The sequence below is a fragment of the Cibotium barometz genome, chromosome 60 (genome assembly GCF_041138505.1).
Source record: "Cibotium barometz isolate CiBa-2024 chromosome 60, ASM4113850v1, whole genome shotgun sequence".
Lineage (NCBI taxonomy): Eukaryota > Viridiplantae > Streptophyta > Polypodiopsida > Cyatheales > Cibotiaceae > Cibotium > Cibotium barometz.
Genome location: NC_141105.1, coordinates 12,590,986 through 12,617,974, shown reverse-complemented (window position 1 = coordinate 12,617,974; position 26,989 = coordinate 12,590,986). Strand labels below are relative to the sequence as shown.

The 26,989-nt window shown below is 47.7% G+C and overlaps 1 protein-coding gene across 1 annotated transcript; it reads left to right on the top strand.

Moving 5' to 3' along the window:
- The first annotated feature begins 477 nt into the window (after window positions 1-477).
- On the top strand, window positions 478-26,989 carry LOC147604996 (uncharacterized). Its single transcript, XM_086794109.1, has 5 exons — window positions 478-745; window positions 931-1,032; window positions 1,119-1,257; window positions 1,366-1,400; window positions 26,589-26,989. The coding sequence occupies exons 1-5, from the start codon at window positions 653-655 to the stop codon at window positions 26,802-26,804; spliced, it is 585 nt and encodes a 194-aa protein (XP_086650235.1). The 5' UTR covers window positions 478-652; the 3' UTR covers window positions 26,805-26,989.

The window sequence follows — 26,989 nt, the reverse complement described above, 5'->3', positions numbered from 1 at the left end:
TGCCAGAGAATCTTTCAATAGCCCAATTGCTTATTTACTTCCATGCCAAAAGGCACCTCCAAATGTCTGATAATCTATCCCTTATTAATGACATCACATCCCCATCTTCCCATATCAAAGCTATCCTCCTTAGTCACACTTATACTCTCGGATTTACGAATATTGCACTTGGATACAGAACCCTTAGCAAACAATTGAACTATCTATAAAGCATTCCTCACCAGCTAGTAAGGCCCATTACACATCGCCATACCCCTGCCTGCCCATGCTGATGTGGTATCCACCGTCCATAATTCTTGGGCAGGCCTGCCCATGCATGGGCGGTGGGGTATGTGTAACGGCCCTAAATGCACCGTTTTTTTTTTATAGCATTCATCTACACAGAACCCAAAACTTTTCAAAAAGTAAAAATCGAATAACCCTCCATGCTTGGAAAGCCAAAAAGGTAGACATGGACGATGCTGGGGTTTGATCGAACCTTCACGGGATCGTGCACTTTTTAACCAGTTAGGACACACACTCTCTCTCACTCACACACACTCTCTTTCTTTCTTTCTCTCTCTCTCTCTCTCTCTCTCTCTCTCTCTCGGCCAGCCTGACTTTCCTTCTGTGCCTTCCTTGACTGTTGGGCGCTCTCTTCAAGGCAGCAACCATGGGGAAAAATCAGGCTCACAAAGCTACGCAGAGATCGAAGATGGCCTCCCAGCTGGGCCCGGGAAGCGTAGAAGAGGTCGAAGATGGAATGGTTTGTGTCCTCCTTTTCTTTTAACTCGAGTGCTTTTGATTTGGGTTCGCATAATCATGGCTCTGAGAGCATTGTTTTAGTCGTAATTGATGTTTGGGTAATGGGTCTAACGAAGCCATAGTTTGAGTAGAGAAGTGCAGAATTGCAGATTGAAAATGAATTCTTGTTAACAAAGTCCATCACAGATCGATGGATCTTTTCATTCACCAGAGTGGCATGCTGCCCGGTTGGCCAGCCTGCAAACTTCTCACACTGTCACTTGGGAGGAGTACAAAAAGAGGCAAAAGGTTGCTCTTCTCTTTCATGCTTTTGGAAACCCATTTTTGTGCCTAGGATGTATTTCATTTGGAGCCATTGAAATGCTCATTGGTAGGAGGAAGCCAAGAAAAAAGAGGAGCAAGAGGATGATGAGGTCCGGCTTATGAAGGAGTATAGAGCGCAGCTTGATGCAGAACGCGCACGAAAGCTTGCACGTGGTACCAATCATGCTGACAAAAAGTCGACCTTGAAAGGTGGTTAAGAATTTCAAGAGTATGGTCAGTTATTGATACTTGTTTAAAGCGGCGATGCTTACCTTTTTTTTTCTTTTCCTTTCTGCAAACCATATCATCACACATCAGGAAGAAAGGACAAGGATAAAGACAAGAAAAGAAAGGTATTTATCTCTCATCTGCTCTGATGTTCTCCTAAGTAGTATGCTGCCCTAATTGATTAAATAAAGTATGGAGACCATGGTCTTGTCCTGCTTCTAGTCAACTTCATCATTTTTGGGGTGAAGAACAATAATGAATTGAAACTTGGTCTCTACTGAGCTGATTACCTTTGAGGTACTGGCAAAGGAGAGTCTATCTCTTCAGGAAGTTTCAGATCGCTTGTGTAGGTAGTGAGAGGCTTTTCTGCACACACGGTGCCAGGGTCCTTTTTCTTGTGAACAGGAGGGCGAGATCACTTGCCCCACTCCCCCCCCCCCCCCCTCCCCCCTCCTCCGCGTGCTTTGCACGAGGCAGTTTCCCTCTGAGGGTAGCCAGCCATGGAGGGAACCACCCTCCCCTGTTCTTACTTTGCCTCTTTGGAGGGTTCTGAGCATGTACATTTAGCCTATGGCTGATTGATTTTTTAACTAATAGAAGGATCTCTTTCCTGGTAAAAAAGGAGTGTCTATCTGGTTTGTTCTGTTCCCAGTTCCCCATGAGTGCGATGAAGTACATCTGGCAAAATCTTTCAGTTAGTCCTGCAGATGCATGTGACATGACTACTGGGGCACACTAAAGCTGGCCTTTTGTGAGTCCTATGCATAAAGGGACACAGGCCATGAGTGTTGTGAAGCAGGGAATGCACAGGGATTAGACTAGATGTGTGTTTGTGAAGGTATGATAGGAGACCTTGAAGGCAGGCAGGAAACAAGTAGAGTAGTACATGTAGCCCAAGGAGGTGGAAGACATAGCAATCGATTGATCATGTGCAGCAACGGTCATCAGTTTTGGAGCAGTTCTAGGGAGCCTGTCACTTGTGGAAGCTTTGATACTAGACATGATTGAGATGTGCGGTTACTTTGGTGCGTTAAATGAGAGGAAAGAGAGTATACCAGACACAACTTGGGTCTCAATAATCCTTGAAGAGCCCCCACCTTGTGGTGTATTTGCTCTATTATGAAGTTGAAATGGGTACAATGCAGATCTTAATCCTTGACTTGAAGATATCTTCTTCCTTCCCTAGCTGATCTAGTGTGTGTATCTAAACTGAACGGAAGACAAGAACTTCTTGATCCGAATGGGTCCTTGCCAGAATAGACTACTTCCTAAGCGGGTTTTTGGAATGCCTTCGTTTTGCAGGTTTGGAGCAAAACCCTGATGGCTTTGCTCCTCTACTTAAGTGGAGTGTTGGTTTGATGCCTTGCTAGATGCCTAAGTGATGCTCTGCTGACCTGTCCTTGAGTTGGGGTTCATACGATGCCAAGGATCAGATGCTTTTACTGGGAAGAAGAGGGGCCTCTTTATAAGCTACAATCTGCACTCTTCTGCTGGTTGGGGCCTGCTGTACGACCAACTGCCTGACCAGCCTGACTTGTGCAAATTTGTCTTGTGCTGTCAAGATGGGCTTCCCGGTCCAGAAGACATGGCGTCTTTCCTATTGGATATTCTATGCATGTCTGGTGCCCGGCACTTGGCCTAATAAGTGTCTTGGATATCTACACAAACGTCAAGTACCAAATAATCGCCTTGGTTTACCTTGGCCTTCTTTGATGACAATTGGAGACGTGTCCCTAGACTTGGGCTCACAAAATGCAGAGTTCACATCACTAATCCAAAACTTACATTTTCTGGTATTGTCATGTCATTGTGCTACCCAAGTGTAGTGGTTCACATGACATCCCTTGTTGCTTAACTTGTTGAGGGGAGTCGCACTACTTCTCCAAGTAACCCATTAACAAGGTTGGGTACTCCCAAAAAAATACTCCTTGTTAAACCAAACTGCTGCATAGGTACCAAGGAAAGCTTGGGAAAAACTGCATCATTTGATTAATCATCTGTATCATTTGCAACATGTGCCCCATCTTGGGGAGCAATAACTTGCTCCCCATTGGTGTTGGTGACCATAGTCTCTTCTTGATATTGCATGTGACTGTGCATAACCTTATGATAGCCTTAGCTCTAAATCCCAAGAAGACCTTTGCTTTGTGAAGATACCGGTGTAAAACACACCCAGGTTACATGGACTTGACTGATATCCTTAGCCTTGATACCGTTGTAAACACATCCAATGTTATATGGGTCTAAAAGATATTCTCTTGGATTGCTTTGAGAAGAACCTTTGCTTTGATAGAGCTGACTTGTGCTGTGAATTGCCTTAGGATCGCATCGGTAGGTACCAAAGTGGAGTCCCCAAGGGTTTCCAAGACCAAGACCTTGTCGTCCTGTGAGAGGCCTCCCAGGCCTGTCTAACCAAGATCTTCTAAACACAGTCCAACACAAGATCAAAGAACCAAATAAAAGGGGTGCAGGCAAGCTCACCACCAATTGTAAGATCAATACTTCGATCCACCCTCCAGCCAGGGGCTAAGGTTCTACTCTAGAGATACATGCCAGTGAGCACTCGCGTCCCATACCACCAGTGCTTGCCCACAGGGCCCCTCTGCAAGCGTATCTATGATCTGCTAGGCAAGCTTACTACCAATCGTAAGATCAATACTTCGATCCACCCTCGAGCCAAGGGCTAAGGTTCTACTCCACAGATACATGCCAGGGAGCACTTGCGTCTTACTCCTTAATCCCTTATTAACTGAAAGGACACCTGTGAAGGGTCACACCCTTACACATGGGTCACTATTAAAGGACATGTCTATTCATTAAAAGACACACCCCTAAGTCCAAAGGACATAACCATTGATTCAAGAGCCACACCCCTTCCCAGGGATGTGTCTCTTCACTTGTACCCTTTCGGCCTCTATTTAAGAAAGGCCTCTGTCTCAATACAAACAACTCAGTCTTTCCTGCAGTATTTGTCTTATGTTCATTAATTAAGTCTTAATCATGTTAATAAAGTTATAAAAGCTTTACAGTGGTATCAAAGCAAACTTTTTCCACCCTTGTGTTATGTCCAAACCCTAACCCTAACCCTAAAATCAGTCCTAACCCTAATCCTAACCCTAAAATTAGCCCGCCCAAACCTTAAAATTGGGTGTAGCAAGTGTTGAATGGAAGAGCAGGAGAGAATGCCCCATCCAATTCAGTCCCCAACTCCCAATTTTTACTGATTAAGTTTGGGCCAGCCATATGCAGGACACTCTTGAATAAAGGAGACAAAAACAAAAAAAAAAGCCTTCAATCAGGAGGCTTACCTCTTCAGGCGGCACCCCTTCATGAACCGGCACCCCTCCCAAGAGCAGTCGCACCTCTTCGTGGAAGCTTTCCGAGTCGACTGCCGACGAAGAGCGCATGACGATTCGTTGTTTTTTTATTAAAAAAAATTAACCAACACCCCTCATACCAAAGGGTATGACCCTACGGGTCTAATTGCCACGTCTACAAATATTAAAAAAAAATTAAATCCACAAACCCGCACAGGATCTGGATCATTACTGTTTTATACTTAGGCATCATCCTTATCTGGGCGCTATCCTCCCCGAGTGTAGCATCATTTTTCACGAATATTGCACCTATTCTGAGGACGTTTATCCATCTTCATTCACGGTGCGCCCCTCTACACCAGAATATACACCCTTGACACCAGTAGCTGCCCCTACCCTTGTACCTTCTTCTCCAGTAGCAGACTCTTGTGCGAGCCCAGTCCCAGAGGATCGCCCTTACTATACTGGATGGTCTATAGCCGCTTCACCAGTACGTAGCCTCTCCTCTCGGGATTTCCAGATGCCGCACCCTCCAGCCGATGGTTCTTACTAGAGCCCAACGGCATCATCAATAGCAAAAACCCCCAGAGCGCCCCTCTACACCAGAATATACACCCTTGACACCAGTAGCTGCCCCTACCCTTGTACCTTCTTCTCCAGTAGTAGACTCTCGTGCGAGCCCAGTCCCAGAGGATCGCCCTTACTATACTGGATGGTCTATAGCCGCTTCACCAGTACGTAGCCTCTCCTCTCGGGATTTCCAGATGCCGCACCCTCCAGCCGATGGTTCTTACTAGAGCCCAACGGCATCATCAATAGCAAAAACCCCCAGAGCCTCATCACCCTGAAGCCTCTACATCAACATTTTCTCTCATGGCAGAACCTGTTGACATACTAGCCCCTCCGGAATGGCAGCCAGCTTTGCAGCAACTTTAGCAGCAGTTCCAACAGCAACTCCAGGAGTCTATGGCATCCTTGGCTTCGCAGATCCAGCAGCTCCACACACGGATCGCCACTCCTACATGAGTTCCGTACCAGCAACATATGTTTCAGCAACAGTACCAGCAGACGCAGACGTCATTCCTTCCGAGGTAGAAGGCGACGACCTTAAAACTCTTTATCGTCTTTTACAAGCCAGTAAAACAAAGAAATTGGAAATTAAACCCCCTGACTCTTATTTGGACCAAACTGGTTCCTTGGCCTCTTATATCTCCGAGTTCACCAACTTGATACTGGAGATTGACTCTTTGTCCCCAGTGGACGAACTTCATGCCTTCGTTGAAGGTCTTAACCCCACACTGTGTGTCGATGTTCAGAAATATAACCTTGTCGATCTTGCCGATGCCATACGATACGCCGAGCGCGTTGCAGACATTAATTCTCGAAATTCGGCCTCTTCCAATCGAGCTAATGACTTTCAGAAAGCCAATGGATCTCGTATGACCCGAGATAGTCGCAGAGAATCTTCTGGTACTTCTACCTCGGTCTAATCCCTAATGGAATAATTCTCAACACCCTCGCTGATCAGAAGGATCGTCCTCTTTTCGGTTCCGACGTTCTCAATCCTTCCAACCACGTAGTTCGGCGGGACCAAGGACGTGATCAATCTCGCAATCCTCTTCCTTCCATTGTTTCTTTTGGACGGGATCAACAAAAGACAAGATTGTGCACAATTTGTAATGGACCTCATCGATGGTTTGAGTGCCCCAAAAGACCAACCCATCGACAGAATTCTAATGCTGAACCCTCCACTTCCGAGGAGAAACCCCTAGTTGCTGACAAAGGAAAGCGTGCAGTTAATCACCATGCTATTGCATATGCTTCAGTGATTACCGCTACTGCCACAGCAGCACAAGCTGCCTCGTCACCGTTGCCCCAGCGGTCTACTCAGGTTTTGGTTCTTCAAGGCTCTATTTCCAGTCACCCTATTCAGGTGCTCATTGACAGTGGGTGTTCTCATAACTTTGTGGGAACCACCTTGACTCAGAGATTGAAGATTTGGACTTCTCCAAGTGCTGTTGTTTATGAGGTAGAGCTTGCTGATGGTTCCACATCCTTGTGTAACACCGTTGCCAAACACCTCTCCTTTCGAATTCAGCACTATCGTGACAAATTGGATTTCCAAGTCATGAATTTGGCACATTATGATATGATCCTTGGTCAAGAATGGTTGTATCAATATGATCCCCTGATCAGTTTTTGGAACCATTCCATATAATTTGCTCAAAATGATATGCTTGTGGCACTCGAAGGAATCAGAGACCAATCTTCTACACCAACCCTTTTAGCTCTTCAAGTGAAACGGTGGGTCCACAAGAGTGGTTGTTCCTTAGCACTTTTAATGGTCTATTCAGCCAACGATCCTCCCGAGGACATAGATACAAAGGTGATGTACCTCAGGCAACCTTTCTTTGCTCCATACTTGGATCTTTTTCCTCAGGAGCTTCCTACGGTTCTCCCACCTCGGCGACCAGTCGACCATGCTATTGATATCCTTCCTGGCAGTGCTCCACCTACTTGTGCTCCATATCAAGTTTCTTTTACGGAATCTCAGGAGATACAGCGACAACTTACTGAACTTTTGGAGCAAAGAAAGGTTGCCTGAGGTACATCACCTTTGTATCTATGTCCTCCAAGCAAAGGACATATTCGACCAAGCAAAAGCCCTTTTGGAGCTTCAGTACTTTTGGTGAAAAAGAAGGATAAGTCTATGCGCCTTTGCATCGACTATCGTGCCCTTAATAAGTTGACTATCAAGAATAAGTATCCTCTTCCGCGCATTAATGAATTGTTTGATCAATTGCTCCATGCAAAGGTCTTCTCCAAAATTGATCTTAAGTCTGGATATCATCAGATTCGCATTCGCGAAGGTGATGAATATAAGACAGTTTTTCGCACAAAATATGGTCATTACGAGTACCCGGTCATGCCATTCGGATTAACCAATGCCCCTGCAACATTTATGAGTCCGATGAATGATCTTTTTCGTCCTTTTTTGGACAAGTTTGTCATTATCTATCTTGATGACATCCTGGTGTTCAGTCGTAATATGGAAGAACACAAGGCACATCTTAAGATCGTTTTCCAAGTGCTTCGTGACAATGCTCTTTATATTAATCCAGGCAAAAGTGAATTCTTCAAGACGTCCTTGGAGTACCTTGGACATGTGGTTTTAGCAGACGGTATTTCTGTGGATCCGAAGAAAAATATAGGTTATTGTCAATTGGCCAACTCCCACAAACATCCATGATGTTCGTTCTTTCTTGGGACTTGCCAACTTCTATCACACAAAGGTTCATCGATTTTCCGAAATAGTTGCTCCTCTCACAGAACTTCTAAAGTCCGCTCCTGCATTCAAATGGATTGCAGCCGCAACACAAGCTTTTGAAAATTGACAACTTTGACAACAATTCCGGTCATGGCTATTCCTGACCCTACTCTCCCCTTTGATGTTTACACGGATGCTTCTGATATTGCCACTGGTGCCGTCTTGATGCAACAAGGACGTGCTATTGCGTTTGACAGTCATAAGCACTCTGCAATTCAAGTAAGATACCTGGTATACGACAAGGAATTTTTGGCTATTGTTTATGCCTATCGTGCATGGAAACATTATCTCCTTCGTGGGGATTCAGTGGTGAAAACAGATCATCATTCTTTGAAATATATCTTCACGCAGTCAGTTATGAATGCTAGGCAAGCGCGTTGGGTCGAATTCTTAGCCAATTTTCATATGACAATTGAGTATGTTCTTGGTCTTACCAATGTGGTTGCGGATGTCCTCAGTCATATGCCGCAAGCTTCGGTCTTGGCTATTTCTACAGTTGAAATGGATATACCTCAAAGTTTCAAGGACCGTTATTCAAAAGATCGTGATTTTGGAAATGCATTTCGAATTCTTAATTCTTAGAATGCAACTCCTTCTGACTTGAAGATTTATGGAGCATATACAATAGTGGATGGTTTATTATATTATCAGGACCGTATTTGTGTACCTCATGATACTCATGTTCGAAGAGTATTGGTGAAAGAACATCATGAGGTCACTTATGCTGCACACCCAGGCATCAACAAGACATATCGTCTTTTGACAGCTACATACTATTGGCCTCAAATGAAGCAAGATGTTATTAAGTTTGTTACAGCATGTCTCTCGTGCCAACGCATGAAAGCTAGCAGACAAGTTCCAGCTGGTCTTCTTCAACCACTTCTAGTTCCCAATGAACGCTGGGAAAGTATTAGTTTGGATTTTATCATTTCATTGCCACGTTCTTCTAAAGGCAATACACAGATTCTTGTGGTGGTTGACAGATTTTCTAAAATGGCACATTTCATTTCATGCAAGAAAGCAGCCCAGGCTTCAGATATTGCAGTATTGTTCATATAGTATATCTTCAAACTTCATGGATTGCCAAAATCTATAGTTTCTTATCGAGATCCAAAGTTTATAGGACATTTTTGGACTTCGATATTCAAGTCTCTTGGTACAAATTTACTCTTTAGCTCTGCTTATCATCCATAGACAGATGGACAAACGGAACGAGTTAATCAGATTCTGGAAGAAATGTTGCGTCATTATGTTTAGTCTCGGTTAGCTTCATGGGAAGAATATTTACCTTTGGTGGAATTTGCTTATAATAATTCTTATCATTCAACTAATGACACCTTTTGTGGGGATTATGTTGTTAATCCTGCATATTGTGTACTAATTACTACTTAAGTAATTAACTTAGAACAAGAACCTTCAGGAGAACACTTGAGACAAGATTGAATTGACTTGTTGTTATTAAACTGAGTACAATAGGTCTCTTATATAGGAGATGAAGAGACACATTTGAAGAGGCATGTCCTTTGATGAAGGGACATGACCTTAGACCAAAGGGTACAACTTTTAGGCTAAGGGATGTGTCCAGTCGATGTAGAGGCACAACCATTCACTAAGGGATACAACCATTCGAAGAGATGTGGCTATTCGATGAAGAGGTACATCCTTTGACGAAGAGTCGCAACCAGTCGAGGGTAGGGGTTCCCTTTGGCTGGTAACTCTTTGCATCTGCAACAGTAATCAGCAATGAAGAGAGAATCTGATATATAAACACGTCACAATCGTGACATTCCCTCCCATTTAAAATAAAACCCAGGTGTCAAATGATAGACATCCGTTTGTCGAAGAACTCCTGAAGAAGGTTAGGGTACTGCTGCATTTCTTCATCTGTTTGCCAAGTGGAATCAGACTCATCCAAGTCCATCCACTTCACAAGAAATTCTGTAGTCAACTTTCTTCTTGTTTCCTTCTGTCTTACGTCAAGTATTACTTCTGGAACAAGGATAATATGGTCATCTTCAATTTTTGGTACATAAGAAGATAAGTCTGGAACAGGCGAATCTCCTTGAATATACTGTTTGAGCCAAGATATGTGAAAAGTCGGATGAATCTTTCCCCATGACGGTGGAAGTTCCAACTTATAACTAACAGTTGAATTTTTCTTAAGAATTTTGAAAGGCCCATAGAAGCGAGGTCGTAACTTTGGAAAAACCGACTTCACTGTTTTGTAGCGGTGAGGTGCCACATATAATAAGACCAAGTCTCCTTCTTGAAATTCTGCATGTCGACGATGCTTGTTGGCCTGTTTTTGATATTTTTGTTGCACATGGACCAATTTATCTCGAACTTGTACAAGCACATCTTGCATCTCCTGAACCAACTGATCTGCCAACGCCACTTTGTGTTGTAAAACAAAGTTTGTAGGCACAAGAGGAGTATGTCCATATGCTGCTTGAAATGGAGTTAATCCAATTGCTGAATGATGGGAATTATTATAAGCAAATTCCACGAGTGGTAAATAATCTTCCCATGATGCCAGACGGAATTGAATGTAATGTCGAATCATTTCTTCCAAAATCTGATTGACTCTTTCAGTCTGTCCATCTGTTTGAGGATGATAGGCTGAACTGAATAACAAATTCGTGCCAAGAGATTTGAACAAAGACGTCCAAAAATGTCCAGTGAACTTTGGATCTCTGTCAGAGATGATGGTCTTTGGTAAACCATGCAATTTGAAGACATGTTGCACGAATAATGACGCTACGTCTGGGGCTGAAGCAGCTTTCTTGCAAGGAATGAAATGTGCCATTTTGGAAAATCGATCAACCACCACAAGAATCTGAGCATTGCCTTTGGATGAACGAGGCAAGGTGGTGATAAAATCCATACTGATACTTTCCCATCTCTCATTGGGAACTGGCAATGGTTGAAGTAACCCTTGAGGAAGTTGTCGAGAGGCTTTCATTGTTTGACATGAATGACAAGCTTTGACAAATTTGATAACATCTTGCTGCATCTGAGGCCAGAAGTATGTAGCAGACAAAAGTCGATATGTCTTGTTGATACCAGGGTGAGCAGCATAAGGGACTTCATGATGTTCTTGAATAAGAATCTTCCGCAATGAAGTATTGTGAGGCACACAAATGCGGTCAGAGAAGAACAGCAACTCATCTATGATAATATAGGCTGCAAACATGTTCATTTCTGCAAGACTGGGATTAGAAGATTTGAGAGCACGGAACGCATCTCCAAAATCTCTATCCGTCAAATATTATTTTTTGAAACAAGCAGGGATTTCCATTTGCACATCTGTGATGGCAAAATTGATGGCTCGAGGCATGCGACTTAAGGCATCTGCAACCACATTCTGAAGACCAGGAACATACTGAATAATCATGTGGAAATTAGCCAAGAATTCAACCCATCTGCCTTGTCGAGAGTTCATAACAGGTTGAGTGAAAATATACGTCAGAGATTGATGATCTATACGTACAACTGAATCTGCTCCAAGAAGATAATGTCTCCATGTTCGATAAGCATGTACGATTGCCAAAAACTCCTTATCATACACAGGATACCTGCTTTGAATGGCTGAAAACTTTCTGCTGTCAAAAGCAATGACACGATCATTCTGCATCAGAACTCCACCAGAAGCACGATCTGAGGCATCTGTCATTACATCAAAGGGCTGAGTGGGATCTGCAATGGCCAAGACCGGGGTTGTCGTCAAGGCATGCTTAAGATCATTGAAGGATTGCTCAGCTTCCGAAGACCACTGAAGTTTGTCCAGCTTTGTCAATTCTGTCAAAGGGGCAGCAATCTCCGAAAATCTATGCACCTTGTTGTGATAGAAATTAGCAAGTCCCAAGAAAGATCGAACATCTGAAATGGTGAGGGGCAAAGGCCAATCCACAATCGCCTGAATCTTCTTAGGATCTACTGCAATCCCATTAGCAGAAATGATGTGACCAAGATATTCCACATGGTTTTTGAAAAATTCGCTCTTCTTTTTGTTGATGTACAGCACATTGTTGCATAGTACTTCAAAGACTATCTGCAAATGCTCTTTGTGATCGACCATAGATCGGCTAAAAACCAGAATATCATCAAGATAAACGATCACGAACTTATCCAAGTATGGCCCAAAAATTTCATTCATCAGGGTCATGAAAGTGGCCGGGGCATTGGTTAACCCAAAAGGTATGACCAAGAATTCATAATGGCCATATTTTGTCCGAAAGGCTGTCTTGTATTCATCACCATTACGGATACGAATTTGATGATAGCCGGACTTTAAATCAATCTTGGAAAACACCTTAGCACCAAGCAGTTGGTCGAACAATTCATCGATGCGAGGTAAAGGAAATTTGTTCTTGATTGTCAGCTTGTTGAGAGCACTGTAATCAATGCAAAGCCGCATTGATCCATCCTTCTTCTTGACAAGTAAAACCGAGGCTCCGAAAGGACTTTTGCTGGGACGGATGTGACCTTTGTCCAGCAACTCCTGTAATTGCTTTTGTATCTCCTGAGATTCAGAGTAAGAAACACGGTATGGAGCTCGGGTTGGAGGAGGTTGACCTGGGATAAGATCAATCGGGTGATCCACAGGACAACGAGGAGGCAATGTCGTCGGAAGATCATTTGGAAACAAATCCTGAAAAGGCCTGAAGAAGGGTTGCTCCAAGTAAGCAGTAGTTGATGACGAGGCTTGAGATTGCTCATTGGTTTCTGCTTCAATCTCCCGTAACATGACCAAGGATGTTGCACTGTCACGTTTGCGAACGAGACGCTTGACTTGCAGGGCAGAAACAATGGTGATGGGTTTAGCACTGAAAAGGCCATGAAGTTCCAGCTCTCGACCATTATGATATAATTGGATTGAATGGGAACGAAAGCTGATTACCGGATCATATCGATACAGCCAAGATTGTCCCAATATCATGTCATAATGTGACAACGGCATCACTGAAAAATTAAGGTAATCCTGGTAATCTTGAATCTGGAACTGGAGCTGTTGCACCTTTTGGTTACAATTAAGGAAGGAACCATCAGCAAGCTCCACTTGAAAAGCATCCACAAAATGTCGGGTCTGTAGGCGAAGCTTATGAACCAAAGAAGTGCCCACAAAATTAGTGGAACAGCCACTGTCCACCAGCACATTGATGGGATGGTCGCCAATGAAGCCAAGAAGACTAAGGACCTGTTTGGATAGATTCACCGGAGCAGGGTTGGTACTTTGGCCATTAAGCATCAGGGTACTGACAAACTCCGAAACGCGAACAGAACAAGCCATCTGTTTGTTCTTGTCTTTCACAGGAGGCGGGTCATGATCAGCATGGTGACAACTGTCCACCTGAGAATTGCGCCGAGTGTTGGAGGGTTTAGGACGCTGAGGGCATTCATACCACCGGTGATCGCCAGAACAAATTGTGCAGAGGCCTGGGCGACTAGGTTGGGATGAAGGGGCAGTTGATGAAGAGGTTTGCTGTCCTGAAGAGGGTTCTCGCTTGAAATTGCGCCGATCATTGTTGCGACGGTCCTGTCGAGACCGATCTCGGTTTCTGCTGCTGCCAGAGGATTCGGTCTGAGAGGATCCTGCATTTGACGCGGAAGTTTGCCCGGAAAATCGCGGCCGGAAGGACTGTTGTCTAGAATATGGTCGCCGAGAGTTGGGTTGTCTAGAATTAGGACGTTGGGGTTGGCTAGTCCCATTGGATCGATTCCGCTGGAAGGAACGGGCGCCGGAGGAAAAGTTCCTGGGAGGACGCCGGTAATCACTGATGCGCTCGACATACGAGATTGCTTCATCCAGGGTGGCAGGATTATACTTATGGACTTCGTCTTGGATTGTGGGTTCAAGCCCGTCAATGAAGCTGTGAAGCTGGTCAGAGGGGCTGAGTGTCTCTATCTCCAGAGCCAATTTTTGAAACTCTGAGATGTACGCGGCCACGGAGCCAGTTTGACTCAGGCGGCGGAGAGAAGACCTGGCATGAAAATTCGCATTTGCAGGCTCAAAAGCCTTGCGAAGAGCACGCCGGAATTTATCCCACGTTGGAGTAGACTTGCCATCTGCAATCCTGCGTCGCCACCAGAGGAAGGCGGTATCCTTCAAAAGGGTACTGGCCAATGCTACTTTTTTGTTCTCGGGCAATTCAGTATTCGAGAAGTAAACCTCCATTTTGTAGAGCCAATGATCGATTAACCGCTTATCACGGCGGCCATTGTAGGGCTCAGGTAACTTGATGTCCATCTTCCGTGTTTGTGCTGTGGTCATTAATTTATATAAAAGTTTAAGTTCAGCATTGTCTACCTCGGCAGTCGGATCGGGAGGAGGTAAGGGATCGTCCTGCTGGCCCACCGAGGATGATGATGATGACTGTGGAGAATGCGAACGATGCGCTCGCTGGGACTTCCTGGATTCCTCGCGCTGATGTTGGTGCCGCTGCTGCATGTCTTCCATCTGGGATCTCATTGATGCCATTCCGTCGAAAAATGCCTTTTGCAAATCCTCCATCTGTTGTTGGAGAGTAGTCATCAGCAAGGCTTCCAGCTGAGGATCGGCGGGTGGCACGTTGTCGTGCGACGTCGACATCTGAAGCACTCAGAGAGAGTACTGTGGTGAAGCAGGAAAGGTCCACCCGAAATGGAGAATGGAAGGAACAGCTGCTGGAGAGGCAGTAATAGGGTCCTCGTACGCGAAGTCGGGATCTTCCACTTCGTCGGGATCGTCCTCCGAAGTTACTGCATTGGCTTGTATTTCCCCTTAACCTATGCTTGTTTCTTATGTCTTGTTGTGTATTGGTTAATCCTTTGAGCATATCGCTCTCTGATTTAGAACTGGGCACTGGAGATAATGGAGTATAGTCGGGGACGAAGATCTCGCAGTAAAATGTCACAGGAGGGCGCGTGGAGGAGACATTGCGTAAGCCATCCACACTGCACTCTGGAAGAAAGTGTGCCAACTGCGGGTACCGTGATAAAAAATACTCGAAATGAGTAAGATGCAGTGGCTTGCAGGTGAGGAAAATAGTCCAAATCGCCCAAGTGTCGGGTTCGGTCACATGCGGGCTGCTGACATGAATGCGGTACACCTGAGAGGCCGGGGATGTTGGGATAGGAGAGGCTGAAAGACTTGGAATCCACCCAACATCGGCGGGTAGTGCACTGAATCCGGAGTGAGGGCACGAGGAGGGCTGTGTTCGGGAAGAACAGCCTCGGGGATCTCGTCGATGTAACTCAGGTAAGAGATGTGCATGTCGGGTTCCTCCGGGAAGTGGTCCATGAAGCATGCACGTAGAGGATAAGAGCACACAGAGTATGTGATGTGGGCAAAGCCAGGAAGACCCACGAACAGCCAGGAAGAAGGGCGCCTATTCGTTGGAGAGAAGGAGGCGAGTAAGAACTAGGCGACATCCTGACAGCCGGGTGGTGGTTTTCGAGTCGCCCACGGTAGCTGTTCACACCAGCAAATCCCAAACGGGCGGCCAGCGCACGCCCAGCCGGTTACGCACGCCTGTTGGGTTTGTTTGAGTTTTTTTTTAAAAATTCCACGTGGCAGTACACTTATTAATGTTGTGTATTGGTGTTTTTTTTTTTTGGAAGGTTGACGCTTCGAAGGCCGTCGCCGGGTGGAGGTGACGCTTCGAAAGCTGAATCGCCGAGTGGAGGTGACGCTTCGAAGGTTGATCGCCGAATGGGTCGCTGCGAACAGTGTTGAACCAGCAGTCAGGCAGCCACGCTCAGCAAACAAGAGCGCCCGTTGGCAGCAACCAAGGCGAAGAAGGGGGGGCTCCATAGTCAGCAGCGAAGGGGGCAGTTCCTGCCATGTTGCGAACGCCACCGGCAGCAGGGAGGGAGGGCATTCCGGAAATACTGCAGGGGGTCCCTCTCTGCTATACACACAATACGTGTATATGGGTGTGAGACCTTGTGTACTTGTTTACATTACTACAAGCAAGGATTCACGCCAAGTCCACCATCGCTCTGCTTCTTCCATACAACACCGAAAGGAGAGGTGGATGAGGGAGTGCCGCGGAGAGGGTGAGGGCTTCACAACCCACGGGTAGGAAAAAAAATTTGCTCTGATACCACTGTGGGGATTATGTTGTTAATCCTGCATATTGTGTACTAATTACTACTTAAGTAATTAACTTAGAACAAGAACCTTCAGGAGAACACTTGAGACAAGATTGAATTGACTTGTTGTTATTAGACTGAGTACAATAGGTCTCTTATATAGGAGATGAAGAGACACATTTGAAGAGGCATGTCCTTTGATGAAGGGACATGACCTTAGACGAAAGGGTACAACTTTTAGGCTAAGGGATGTGTCCAGTCGATGTAGAGGCACAACCATTCACTAAGGGATACAACCATTCGTCGAAGAGATGTGGCTATTCGATGAAGAGGTACATCCTTTGACGAAGAGTCGCAACCAGTCGAGGGTAGGGGTTCCCTTTGGCTGGTAACTCTTTGCATCTGCAACAGTAATCAGCAATGAAGAGAGAATCTGATATATAAACACGTCACAATCGTGACACCTTTTCAAGCAGCATATGGCCATACTCCCCTTGTTCCTGCCAACTTTGTTCTTCAACATAAAGTGGTATCAGCGAAGCGTCGTCGTCACATTGAATTTCAAAAGAAGGAGACTTGGTATTATTATATATTGCCCCTCATCGATACATACAGTGAAATCAGTCTTCCCAAAGCTTCGCCCAAGGTATTATGGACCCCTTCGTATTTCTAAGAAGAACTCATCTCTCAGTTATAAGTTGGAGTTACCGCCTTCCTGGGATAGAATTCATCCAACTTTCCATATTTCTTGGCTCAAGAAGTTTGTGGACGGTGATTTTTCACTTTTAGATATTTTGGATTATGTTCCAGAAATCGAAGATGAACACATACTCTTAATTCCAGAGATAATTCTTGATGTTAGACAGAAAGAAACACGACATAAGCTCACTACATAATTTTTGGTTAAATAGAGAGATCTTGATGATTCCGACTCTACTCGGCAAAGTGATGAAGACTTACAAGAATATCTAGAACTTCTTCGGGAATTCTTTCAAAGACAACCATCTCTTCTTAGCCGGAGTCTTATTTTAAGTGGGAGGGAATGTTACGATTATGACTAACTCTCTTAATCTCTCCTTAATTACTCCTTAATCTCTTATTAACTGAAAGGACACCTGTGAAGGGTCACACCTTTACACATGGGTCACTATCAAAGGACATGTCTATTCATTAAAAGACACACCCCTAAGTCCAAAGGACATAACCATTGATTCAAGAGCCACATCCCTTCCCAGGGATGTGTCTCTTCACTTGTACCCTTTCGGCCTCTATTTAAGAAAGGCCTCTGTCTCAATGCAAACAACTCAGTATTTCTTGCAGTATTTGTCTTATTTTCATTAATTAAGTCTTAATCATGTTAATAAAGCTATAAAAGGGTATCGTGCTCGCTGAAGCTCTCGCCTCCTCCCCCTGCTCGTGCCTTCGTCCCGCCTGCTTGTGCCGTCGTCCCCCCCTCCCCCCCCCCCCTTCGCGCCCGCCTGTCCCCCCCTTTCGCACCCGTCTACCCCCCCTTTCGCGCCTGCCTGCCCCCCCTTTCGTGCCCGTCTGCCCCCCCGCCCCCTTCCGCCCCCCCTTTCGCCCCCGTCCGCGTCCCGCCCCCTGCCCGCCTGTCCCCCCTCTCGCGTCCGCCTGCCCCCCCACGCCCGCCTGCCCCTTTTGTGCGCGCCTGCCCCTTCGCGCCCGTCTGCCCCCCTTTCGCGCCCGCTTGCTCCTGCCCCCCCTTCGTGCCCGCCTGCCCTCCTGCCCTCGCCCTTTCCCCGCCCCTTCGCCCCCTTCGCGCCCTTCCCACCCCCCCCCCCCTTCGCGCCCTTCCCACCCCCCTCTCGCGCCCTTCCACTCCCGCTCCCCCTTGCCTCCCCCCCCTCTGTCATCCGCCCCTCCCCCCCTCGCTTTCGGTCTTTCCCTCCCCGCTCCGCGCTTCCCCCCATCTTGCTTCGCCCTCGACTCAGCTTCAGACTCTGATGGAGGCCCCTCCCGCCCCACCTCAAAGGGACTCTTTCGCAGCCCCCTCGCCCGCCCCTGAGGATACCCCCATCAGGCTTTCTCTTTCGCCAGAAGAGAAAGCGAGCCTCGCTGCAGAGGTGGAACGCCTCCAGGCACATTCCACCATCTGTCGTATAGTTGGCACCCGCCCCAGCAGAGGGGAGATCCGGGATCTTTTCCAGGTCCGCCTTCTTGCAGATGTGGGCAAGATCGTGGACGTTCAGTTACTGGGCCGTGGCCATTACCAGATTGAGCTTGAGATAGCCCAGAGCGTGGCCTAGGTCCTAGCCATGAGTCCCCTTGATATCAGGGGCGCTCGGGCCTTCTTCAGACATTGGCAGCATGGTTTCGACCCAGCAGCGGCCGAACAGGGAGAGCGCCTATTCCATGTCACAGTTTGCTTTCCTGGACTTCGCCGCGAGTACCTTTCGCTCCTCTCCAGGATAGGATCATTGGTGGGCTCGGTGCTTGGGACTGGCCCCACAGCAGCTTCAGTGGTGGCTAGAGCAGTGGGCCTGCCTTCGGTCAGAGTTTTGGTTCCTGACATCTCCTCCCTTTCGAAGGTCATTCAGTTACCTATGATGGGGGAGGGGATAGATCGATCAGAGAGTGGAGTTTTCGGGGCTCCCGCACCAGTGTTTTATATGTGGGCAGGTCGGCCACTTGGCCAAAGCCTGCCCTCGTAGGAGACCCGGAGCTTCACCGCAGCAGCAGACCTCCGATGGCCCGTCCACAGATGCGGCTCGGCAGGAAGCCTCCGAGACACCTGCTCAGCCCACAGAGACCTCTGATTGGCAGCCTGGACAGGGGCGCCGTAGAGGGAGACAGCCACAGCAGCATGCCCCGAGACCGACGCAGCAGCAGACACAGCCTCAGCATCATTGGGTTCCAGTGAGGAACAGCTTTGCTCCCCTCCAGGAGGAGACCCCAGCGCAGACTGAGGATGAGGAGATGCCAGCGCCCCCCCCTTCACCTCCACCTCCACCTCCACCTCCACCTCTGTCATGTGCACAGTGGGTATCTACCGTGTGCTATACGCATGCAAGACTAGTTTCGAGGCTTGGGGAAGCTTGGAACTAGGCGGGCGATTGACGAGCTGAGTTAGGGATATACTAACGGGCGGGCACCCAAGTATGGACGGGCGGGCGGCCAAGTGTGGACGCCCGATGACCGGCCAAGAGCCTATAAAAGGGTGGCCAAGGTTAGTTATTGTATTATAGAGAGAGTCTCGCGAGTTTGTGAGAGCTCTATGGTCTTGGAGCTTGGATCTAGTGCAAACGTGCACGTGCTTTATGCAGCCGAGGCCGGCAGCAATCTCGAGGCCCGTGAGGGCAGCTTCGTGGCGGTATGGGACGTCACGAGGAGGAGATTGTTCGGTACGTCAACCTAGTTAGCTCAGCTCGTGGCTCGGTGGGGACAGCCAAGACTGTGGGCTCGCCCACGGCTGTCATGGTTGGGAGGTGAGTCAGGCCTGCACCCCCTTGCTTGTTGTTGTTCGTTTGTTTGCAGGATTCGAGTTTCGAACCAAGATCGATCACGAGGGGATCCGTGGGGATTTGACAGTGGTATCAGAGCATACCTCGTGAACCAGCAAGTCGGTAGGTAGAGAAGAAGAGGTCGAAGAACGGTATGTGTTAAAAAACTTGCTGTTTTTTCTGTGCATACTGCAGTTTTCAGATTTTGTATGTGTTTTTTCTTCATCAAAGAACCCCATGTTGATGGGAGATGGTAGGTTGAGTAAGGGTTGATTGCTTTTGCAAAGAAGAGAAGTTTTGGTTGTGAAGTCGCATAACCTGCAGTGAGAGAAAACAGAAAAAAAAAGAAGAGAAAAAGCACGTTTGCTTTTCAGATTCGAACAAGAGAGAGAGAGCCTGAGAAGAACGGGATCGTGTATTGAGTTGGCGCGTGGGCATGCTTGCTGGTTAGCGTTGGACGTGTGTGGTTGGTCGTGTATGCGTAGATGCTGTTGGCGGCCAGGCCTGCCAAGTCAGGCGGCCAGGCTTGCGTGGCCAGCTCTGCGCAGCCAGCCCAGGCCAACGCTAGGCATGTGGCCAGGCTAAGGCAGCCAGCCCAGGCGGCGCCTAGGCCAAGCGGGCAGCGCCCAGGCCTACGTAGGCGCCCCAGCCAGGTAGCGCCCAAGCCAGGCAGCGCCCAAGCCAGGCCTGCGCAGCCAACCCAGGCAACGCCAAGGCGCACGTGGACGGGTGACCCCACCTATGCAGCGCTGGCGCAGGCGTACACGCAGGCTGGTGCGATGATTCTGGCGCCGGCAGCAGTGACGTTAGCAGCGATGGCCAGCACACCACGTCAGCAGCAAGCGCCGGCTAATTCAGGAGGTTGAGAAAAAAAAAACAACGCAAGGAAAGCATACCTTTTTTAATGCTTTCGTTTTTTGTTTTTTTTAGGAGAGTTTAAATTTAAAAAAAAAAGGTTTAAAAGTCTTCCCCTCTTTAAGGTTTCCAAGGTTTTTATTTTTTTTAAAGACAAGAGAATATATATATCCATATATATATATATATATATATATATATATATATATATATATATATATATATATATATATTTATTCACGAAAAAAAAACACAAAAGCTAAAGCAAAAGCTAAGCCTAGCTTTTCGAGTTTTTTTTGGCTTTTGGGAAACCTTTATAAACCCCTCTAGTGGGCTTCTTGCCACACATCTCTCGAGTTCTCAAGTTCTCAAGCTCTCGAGTTCGTTCGCACTTTCATTGTGCAAAGATCGAATTTTCTCTCCACGTACCCTCTTCACGATGTCGACCCAAGAATCAGAGTTGGAGCCCCTCGTGGAACGCGAAGGCTTGCCGGCTACGGAAGGCACTGATGCCGATCTTTTTGACGAGTTTGTGTCAAAATCAGATTTTCAAGAGTTCAAGGTTTATTATTAAAATACTCAGTCGTGGAGCTTCCTGAAGCCAGCCGACTGCATGAAGGGAGGGGTATAAAAGCCCAGCCAAGATCTCATTGAATCCATCTCATAATTCACCAAGAGCTCCAAGCAACCAAGGGCCAGGACAGCCAAGAACATTGCTAAAGCAAAGGGGTGAAGGACTGAAGGTCAAGGGCAGGTTTTCCAGCCAAGAAAAGGTCAAGTACTTTTGTATTTGTTTCAGATTTACATCATTCTAATAAAGCAAATACACCATCCGTGGTGGGGGCCCTACAGAGGGTAATTGGGACCCAATACTGTGTCCTTCTCCATCTCCTCCCTTCTCTCTCTATTTTTCTGCACATCGTCTTTCAGTTTGAGCGTTAATTCCGTCGCGAAAAGAGTGCTGTTTTCTGAGTTTTGAAGTACCGATCCTTCTCCGAAGCTTCCGCATATTACAGTGGTATTAGAGCTCACTTCAAGGACAAAGATTCAGCAAAGAAAACCAGAAAATTTTTTCGCTCGTGTGGTTGGTTTTTAGACGCCGGTGGACTACCCCTTTCGGAGTGACTCCTGTCCCTCGAAGGACGGTTGGTTTTTAGCCTCCGGAAGCCTCCGGAAGTCTCCCAATAACTGCTGCTTTCACACTTATGCAATAATCTGGCCATTTTGCGCATGCTTCTGGGCAGCACCCTGGCTGCTGGGCATGCTACGCATGGGTGTGGGGACTGCCCCTACATCTGGCCGCCTGCTGTTTAGGGCTTTGGACCCTGTCGGCTGCCTGTCCAGAAGCTCTAGAGCTGGCCGACAGCCCTCCCAGCCCTTGCCTTGGCTGGTGGGCAAGGCTTGGGCCCTCCTGGCCCCTTGGGGGTGGTTCTACACCTCCCCCATGCCCATACTACAAGTGCAAGTGCAAAACCTTCTCACTGGGGTAGCCCTATGGGCTGGCCCCTTTTCTACATGCAAACCTACATGCCTACAAAGGCCTGGCATCCAGTTGCAAACCAGATACACAGAACATCTGACATCATTCCAGAGGGAGACTCACAGCGCGGACTGGCACTGCTTCTTGTGCAGGACTTTGCACACCTGACCTCGGACGACTGAGATGGATCCCTTGCTGACTCGTCCCGGACTGGGCTCACATGGGACCAGTTCACCATCCCAGGTCCTGCACCTACTGTACAGAAATGTCTACGTGGCATCCAAGTGCGGGATGCACGTGACAGCCGATAGGGTGGGAGGCAGTCATGTTACAGTGCACGGCACGGAGCTTGCAGCTTGGGAGCGATTTTGTACGACACTGCGGATCACTGATGCATGGCAGCATGAGGCTTTCTCCCGTTCTCAAGACAGTCTTAGTTTTTCTCGGTTGGATCGCCGGCAGGGAGGGACTAATTTATCACGGATTGATCGATTCTATGTAGGCGACAGGGTCGGGGAGCGTGGTGGCTCCGTTGGCATTCTCGCTGGTACCTCTTTCTCAGACCATGCGCTAGTTATTTTGACTCTTGACACGGGAGACCAGCTTGCAGTTGAGGATCCCAGAGAGGATACTTACAGACCCCAATCTTTTTGAGGACATTGAGAGGATATGGCAGGATAGCCAGAGCTCTGACCTGGATGCAGTAGGCCAGTGTGCCTAGGGGCTCATCGAGCTCAGCTCTTTTTTGCACGCTACAGCCTAGACACGGCTAGGAGAGACAAGAGAGCGGGAGCGTCGCTTGAGACGTAGCCTTGCTTTGCTCCAGCGCCTTCAGGAGCAGCAGCCCACATGTGAGTGGGTGGCGTCCCAGCTGAGCTAGGCACGTCAGGAGGTTCAAGAGGCAGAGGAGCAGAGACACGAGTTTTACTATCATCGCCAAGCCTCTCAGTGGACTCAGCTTGGTGATAGAGTGACTGGGAGTTTTTTGAGATCATCGGACCCCGCGATGCTCGAGCAAGAGTACGCCAGCTTAGGAGGCAGGACGGATCATTAGCCACTGAGCCCGAGGAGATTAGAGCTATTGCCACTGAGTTCTACAGAGACCTGCTTTCAGCGGAGCCAGCCACAAAGGCACGTGATGCTTGTAGATAGACTGTGTGGACCCATGTGTAGAGGAGGGTCACAGATCGTATGCGCACAGCTTTGGGTGCGCCCCTTTCAGAGGATGAGCTTGTTGAGGCTTTGAGGGCCCTCCCGCGTCATAGTTGCCCTGGGGAGGACGGTTTGACGCCTGCTTTTTTTATGCGCCATTGGGACCTTTTGGGGCCAGGCCTCCGCAGGGGTTTTCAGCATGTTTTGGACACTGGGTGATGCCACAGAGTTTTTCAGAGGGCTTGATCTTTCTTATCCCCAAGGGGGAGGGAGTGTCAGATGATATTCGGGAGTGGAGGCCTATTACGATCCTCAATACTGTTTACAAGGTCCTAGCCAAGGCCTTGAGTTTGAGGATCCAGCCCTTCCTTGGGGATTTGATTCATGCTACCCAGACAGGCTTTGTCAAGGAGCACAGTATCCTTGACAACATCTTCACCTTCTGGGAGCCGACGGCCCGAGCTAGGTTTCTTGGTGAGGACTTGGTCGTTATGCTTCTCGATTTTGAGAAGGCATACGATAGAGTCGATTGGGATTTTCTGGAGGGCTCTATGCTTCGCCTGGGTTTTGAGCCAGACTGGATTCGAGGAGTGGCGGCTCTATATTCCACAGCTCGTAGCCAGGTGTTGATGGCAGGAGGACGGGGGCCGAGTTTTGAGCTGACCAGATCAGTCCGTCAGGGATGCCCTCTCGCTCCGTTTCTTTTTCATGAGCATGTATCTGACAGCAGAGGAGGTTGGCTTGAGAGGACTCCAGCTTCCAGTCCGGGGTGAGGACTTGCTTGATTCTGAGTTTGCTGATGACACGGGATTGTTTTTGCATGGCAAGGAGGCCAATCTATAGAGGGTAGAGCAGTCTCTACAGGTTTTTGGTGTGGCTTCGGGAGCATTGATCAATTGGCGCAAGGCAGTGGCTTTCTGGATCAATAGCGCTCCTGCTCCGGCATGGAGCCCAGACCCGGGTTTTAGATGGATTCCTCCTGGCACAGCAATGCAGTATCTGGGATGCTAGATTAGACTTGATTTGTCACCTGAGCAGCAAAGCGCCCCCCTTCTTCTGAGCATTCGGAGGAAGCTTCTATATTGGAGTACAGCTTGGCTTTCCTTGGTTGGGAGGGTGGTGGTGACAAATCAGGTGCTTTTAGCGACTATGTGGTATATCACGTCTTGCTGGATTTTCTCGAGCTCTTGCATCAGCCAGGTACAGAGGCTGATCAGGAACTTTCTTTGGTCAGGGCGGGATGGTCAGCCGGCTCGAGCAAAGGTTGCTTGGGCAGTTATTACTCTTCCGCTGGCCTAGGGGGGCTTGGGCATTATAGATCCAGCTGATCAGAGTAGAGCCTAGTTTGGGAAGCTTATTGTTCGGGGACTGCTTCCAGGCGCTGAGCCTTGGAAGGAGCTTCTTTTTCAGCGGTTGCAGGCTAGAGCTCCCCCGGCAGGGGGCATGGGGGCACTTGGGCACCAGAGATACGGTGGATCTTCATAGGAACAACCTCGAAGGGCTAAAATCAGCCACGAAGGGCTAGATACAAACTCACCTCATGTGTAGGGCGAGAATCAAGTAATCAAAAGAGGGGAAAGAGATGCTTCTCCTCTAGCTGGCCGCTCTCTGAGGAGAAGGCTATCTCATACAAGGGGAGGGGGGAGGGGAACAATCACACAGGTGGTTTGTAATGCCAAGTGAGGTCACCACCTCTGTCAGTGAGAAAAGGGCCAGGCCACCAGAGCCTCAAGAAAGCTTCTCGCTGCTTCCGAATGCGGTCAGATCCACCTTGCAACTTCCCCCACTGACCGTGGAGGGTATGTATGATATTGAGCCAAATGCTCTTGATAGACTCTGCTAGCGGAGTGTGGGTACTCTCAATGGCTTTGCTGCATTTGGTTTGCTATGTGCCAGGCTGCAAGGCTACTGCAAATCTCCCATGCATGAGCGTGGTAGTCAATGGTCTGAAGGTGGGATTGTGACTGGTAGTGCCGAAATGTGGTGGTGAGAGGCCTGAAGGGCTAGGCCTCCCCCATCCTCCTCATAAGCCCTGACCACCTCAGCCTCTGTGGCCCAAGCGACAGTGCCCCATGTAATGATCCGGTTCGAGGCCCTGTCCATAGTGAAGATGCAGAGAATCCTCTGTCAAACTTGCTAAGCCTTTAGGCAATTCCAAAGACAATGTCGTTGAGTGGCCGCACCTCGGGCAAGCTGCTGGCCGACCTCCAACGACCAGCCAAGTGCCGACCGCCAAGCTCGTGTACCATCAGCCGAAGAAAGAGGGTGATCTTTTTAGGCCGAAAACTGTCCCAAAGCCTCTTCCAAAAATTTGAGAGGAAACGTTGTGAGAGGCGTTGTGACTGCCAATGTGCTACTGCTGCTGGGGTGCCATCAATCTCTGGCATTTGGATCCTGCGGCCTAGCTAGGCTTTATATGCAAAGAAGGGGGCATCCAGAGTCTCCTCCCGATATGCGGGGTCATGTTAGCAAAGAACACTTGTTTGCCACCATTGTGAGTTTGCATCCGCATCTCCTCATTCCGAAGTAATGAGCTAAACTCAAATGTAAGAGTAGGTCTAACACCAACATTCAAAGATGTAACAAAACTATTATATTTAGGTGGCAATACCCTTAGACAATGACGAGGGAGATCCGAAGAGAGCACACTCATGCCCATTGCAGCCATCTGGTAATGGAGATTCTTCTTGATTCTGGTGAGAAACACCTCCACTGCGTCATCTTCATTCAGCTTCTCTTGTTGAAGTTGATTTTTGAGTTTCTGAATCCTTGAGGGATTCATGGTCTTGTACTGGCTCTGCAACATAGCCCATGCTTCTGTAGCTATGGAGACATGCTGAACCATAGTCAGCAGGCTATCTTCCACGCTAGGTAGAGAGCATATGCATCCAGTTGTGTCCAAGCTTAGACAAGGTTGGCATCAGGTGGCACTTCTTGCAAATGCTAATTCCTAGGAAGAAGTTAGATGCTTTGATACTAATGTAACATGTTAACCATGCAGAAGCGTCCATGATTCGGGATTGATGCTTAAGCATGGCAGACTAGCGCTAATCAAACTACTTGGCAAAGATGCAATGCTGCATGGGATGCAAGGGGGAGGCTGTGGAGGTTTCCACATATCACGTTATTTTTTGCTTTGCACATTGCTTGAGCAGGGTATACGTGCATTATTTCATGTCCCTGAAGTCCAATGTTGACAACTATTAAGCTCAAGGGTGGTTGTATGCACACGGGTACTTCCTGTTTAAAGAATTAACACATTTGTAAGAGTTCAACTGCCTTCCCTTGGTATGACACCAGACAAAAAGACAAGGCACCCTGCTCCTGCTGACTCTTAAAGATCAGGCAGATATTTGGCACACCTCTGGCGGAAGCCTTTGACTGTGTCTGCATGGTAAATCATTGATTTATTTATCAGTACCCACCAGCTCAGTAGCTCTGCACCCAATTTTGTCCTGCCCTTCTGTTTCTTGTACATTTGCACCCAATCAATCAGCTGGAAAAGGGCCCTTGTTCTTCTGCACCCAATTCATGTTCTTCTTCACCCAATTTGTGACCTTGAATAGCTGTAAACATGAACTTCATGAGTATGTCTGTCATCTACAAAGTTCTGATTGCTAGTAATGAAAATGATTTCGCCATGTTTGCAGAGGTTGGAAAGAAAAAGGAAGCAGATGGGTGGGAGTGAGTCCGACTCTGGCATCTCTACAGACGAGGATAAATGCAGGTCTGGAAAGAAGGAAAGGGGCAGATCCAAAAGAGGAAGAAAAGAGGGGCGGCGCAACAAGTACATTAGACTTTCTAGTGACGAGAAGGAGTATGGACCCGTACCTCTATCCTCTTTCTTTGAAGGCTGTAAACCGTAGTGTCAGATCTCTCCAACTTGATTGGAGAAATCTCTCCATGTGGATGACTTTGATTAAGAGCTCACCCATCCCGATCATACTACTTATCTAATGATTAACGCTACATAAAGATCTCTTTGGGGTTGGGGGTGGGGGTGGTGGTGGTTAATGTTACGCTTTCTTTAATGAAATTTTCCTTCTAGGTG

Coding starts and splice junctions, on each gene's coding strand:
- LOC147604996 (XM_086794109.1), top strand. CDS start 653: ATGGGGAAAAATCAGGCTCACAAAGCTACGCAGAGATCGAAGATGGCC. Junction 1,033..1,118: donor AGTACAAAAAGAGGCAAAAG/GTTGCTCTTCTC, acceptor GCTCATTGGTAG/GAGGAAGCCAAGAAAAAAGA. Junction 1,258..1,365: donor CAAAAAGTCGACCTTGAAAG/GTGGTTAAGAAT, acceptor ATCACACATCAG/GAAGAAAGGACAAGGATAAA.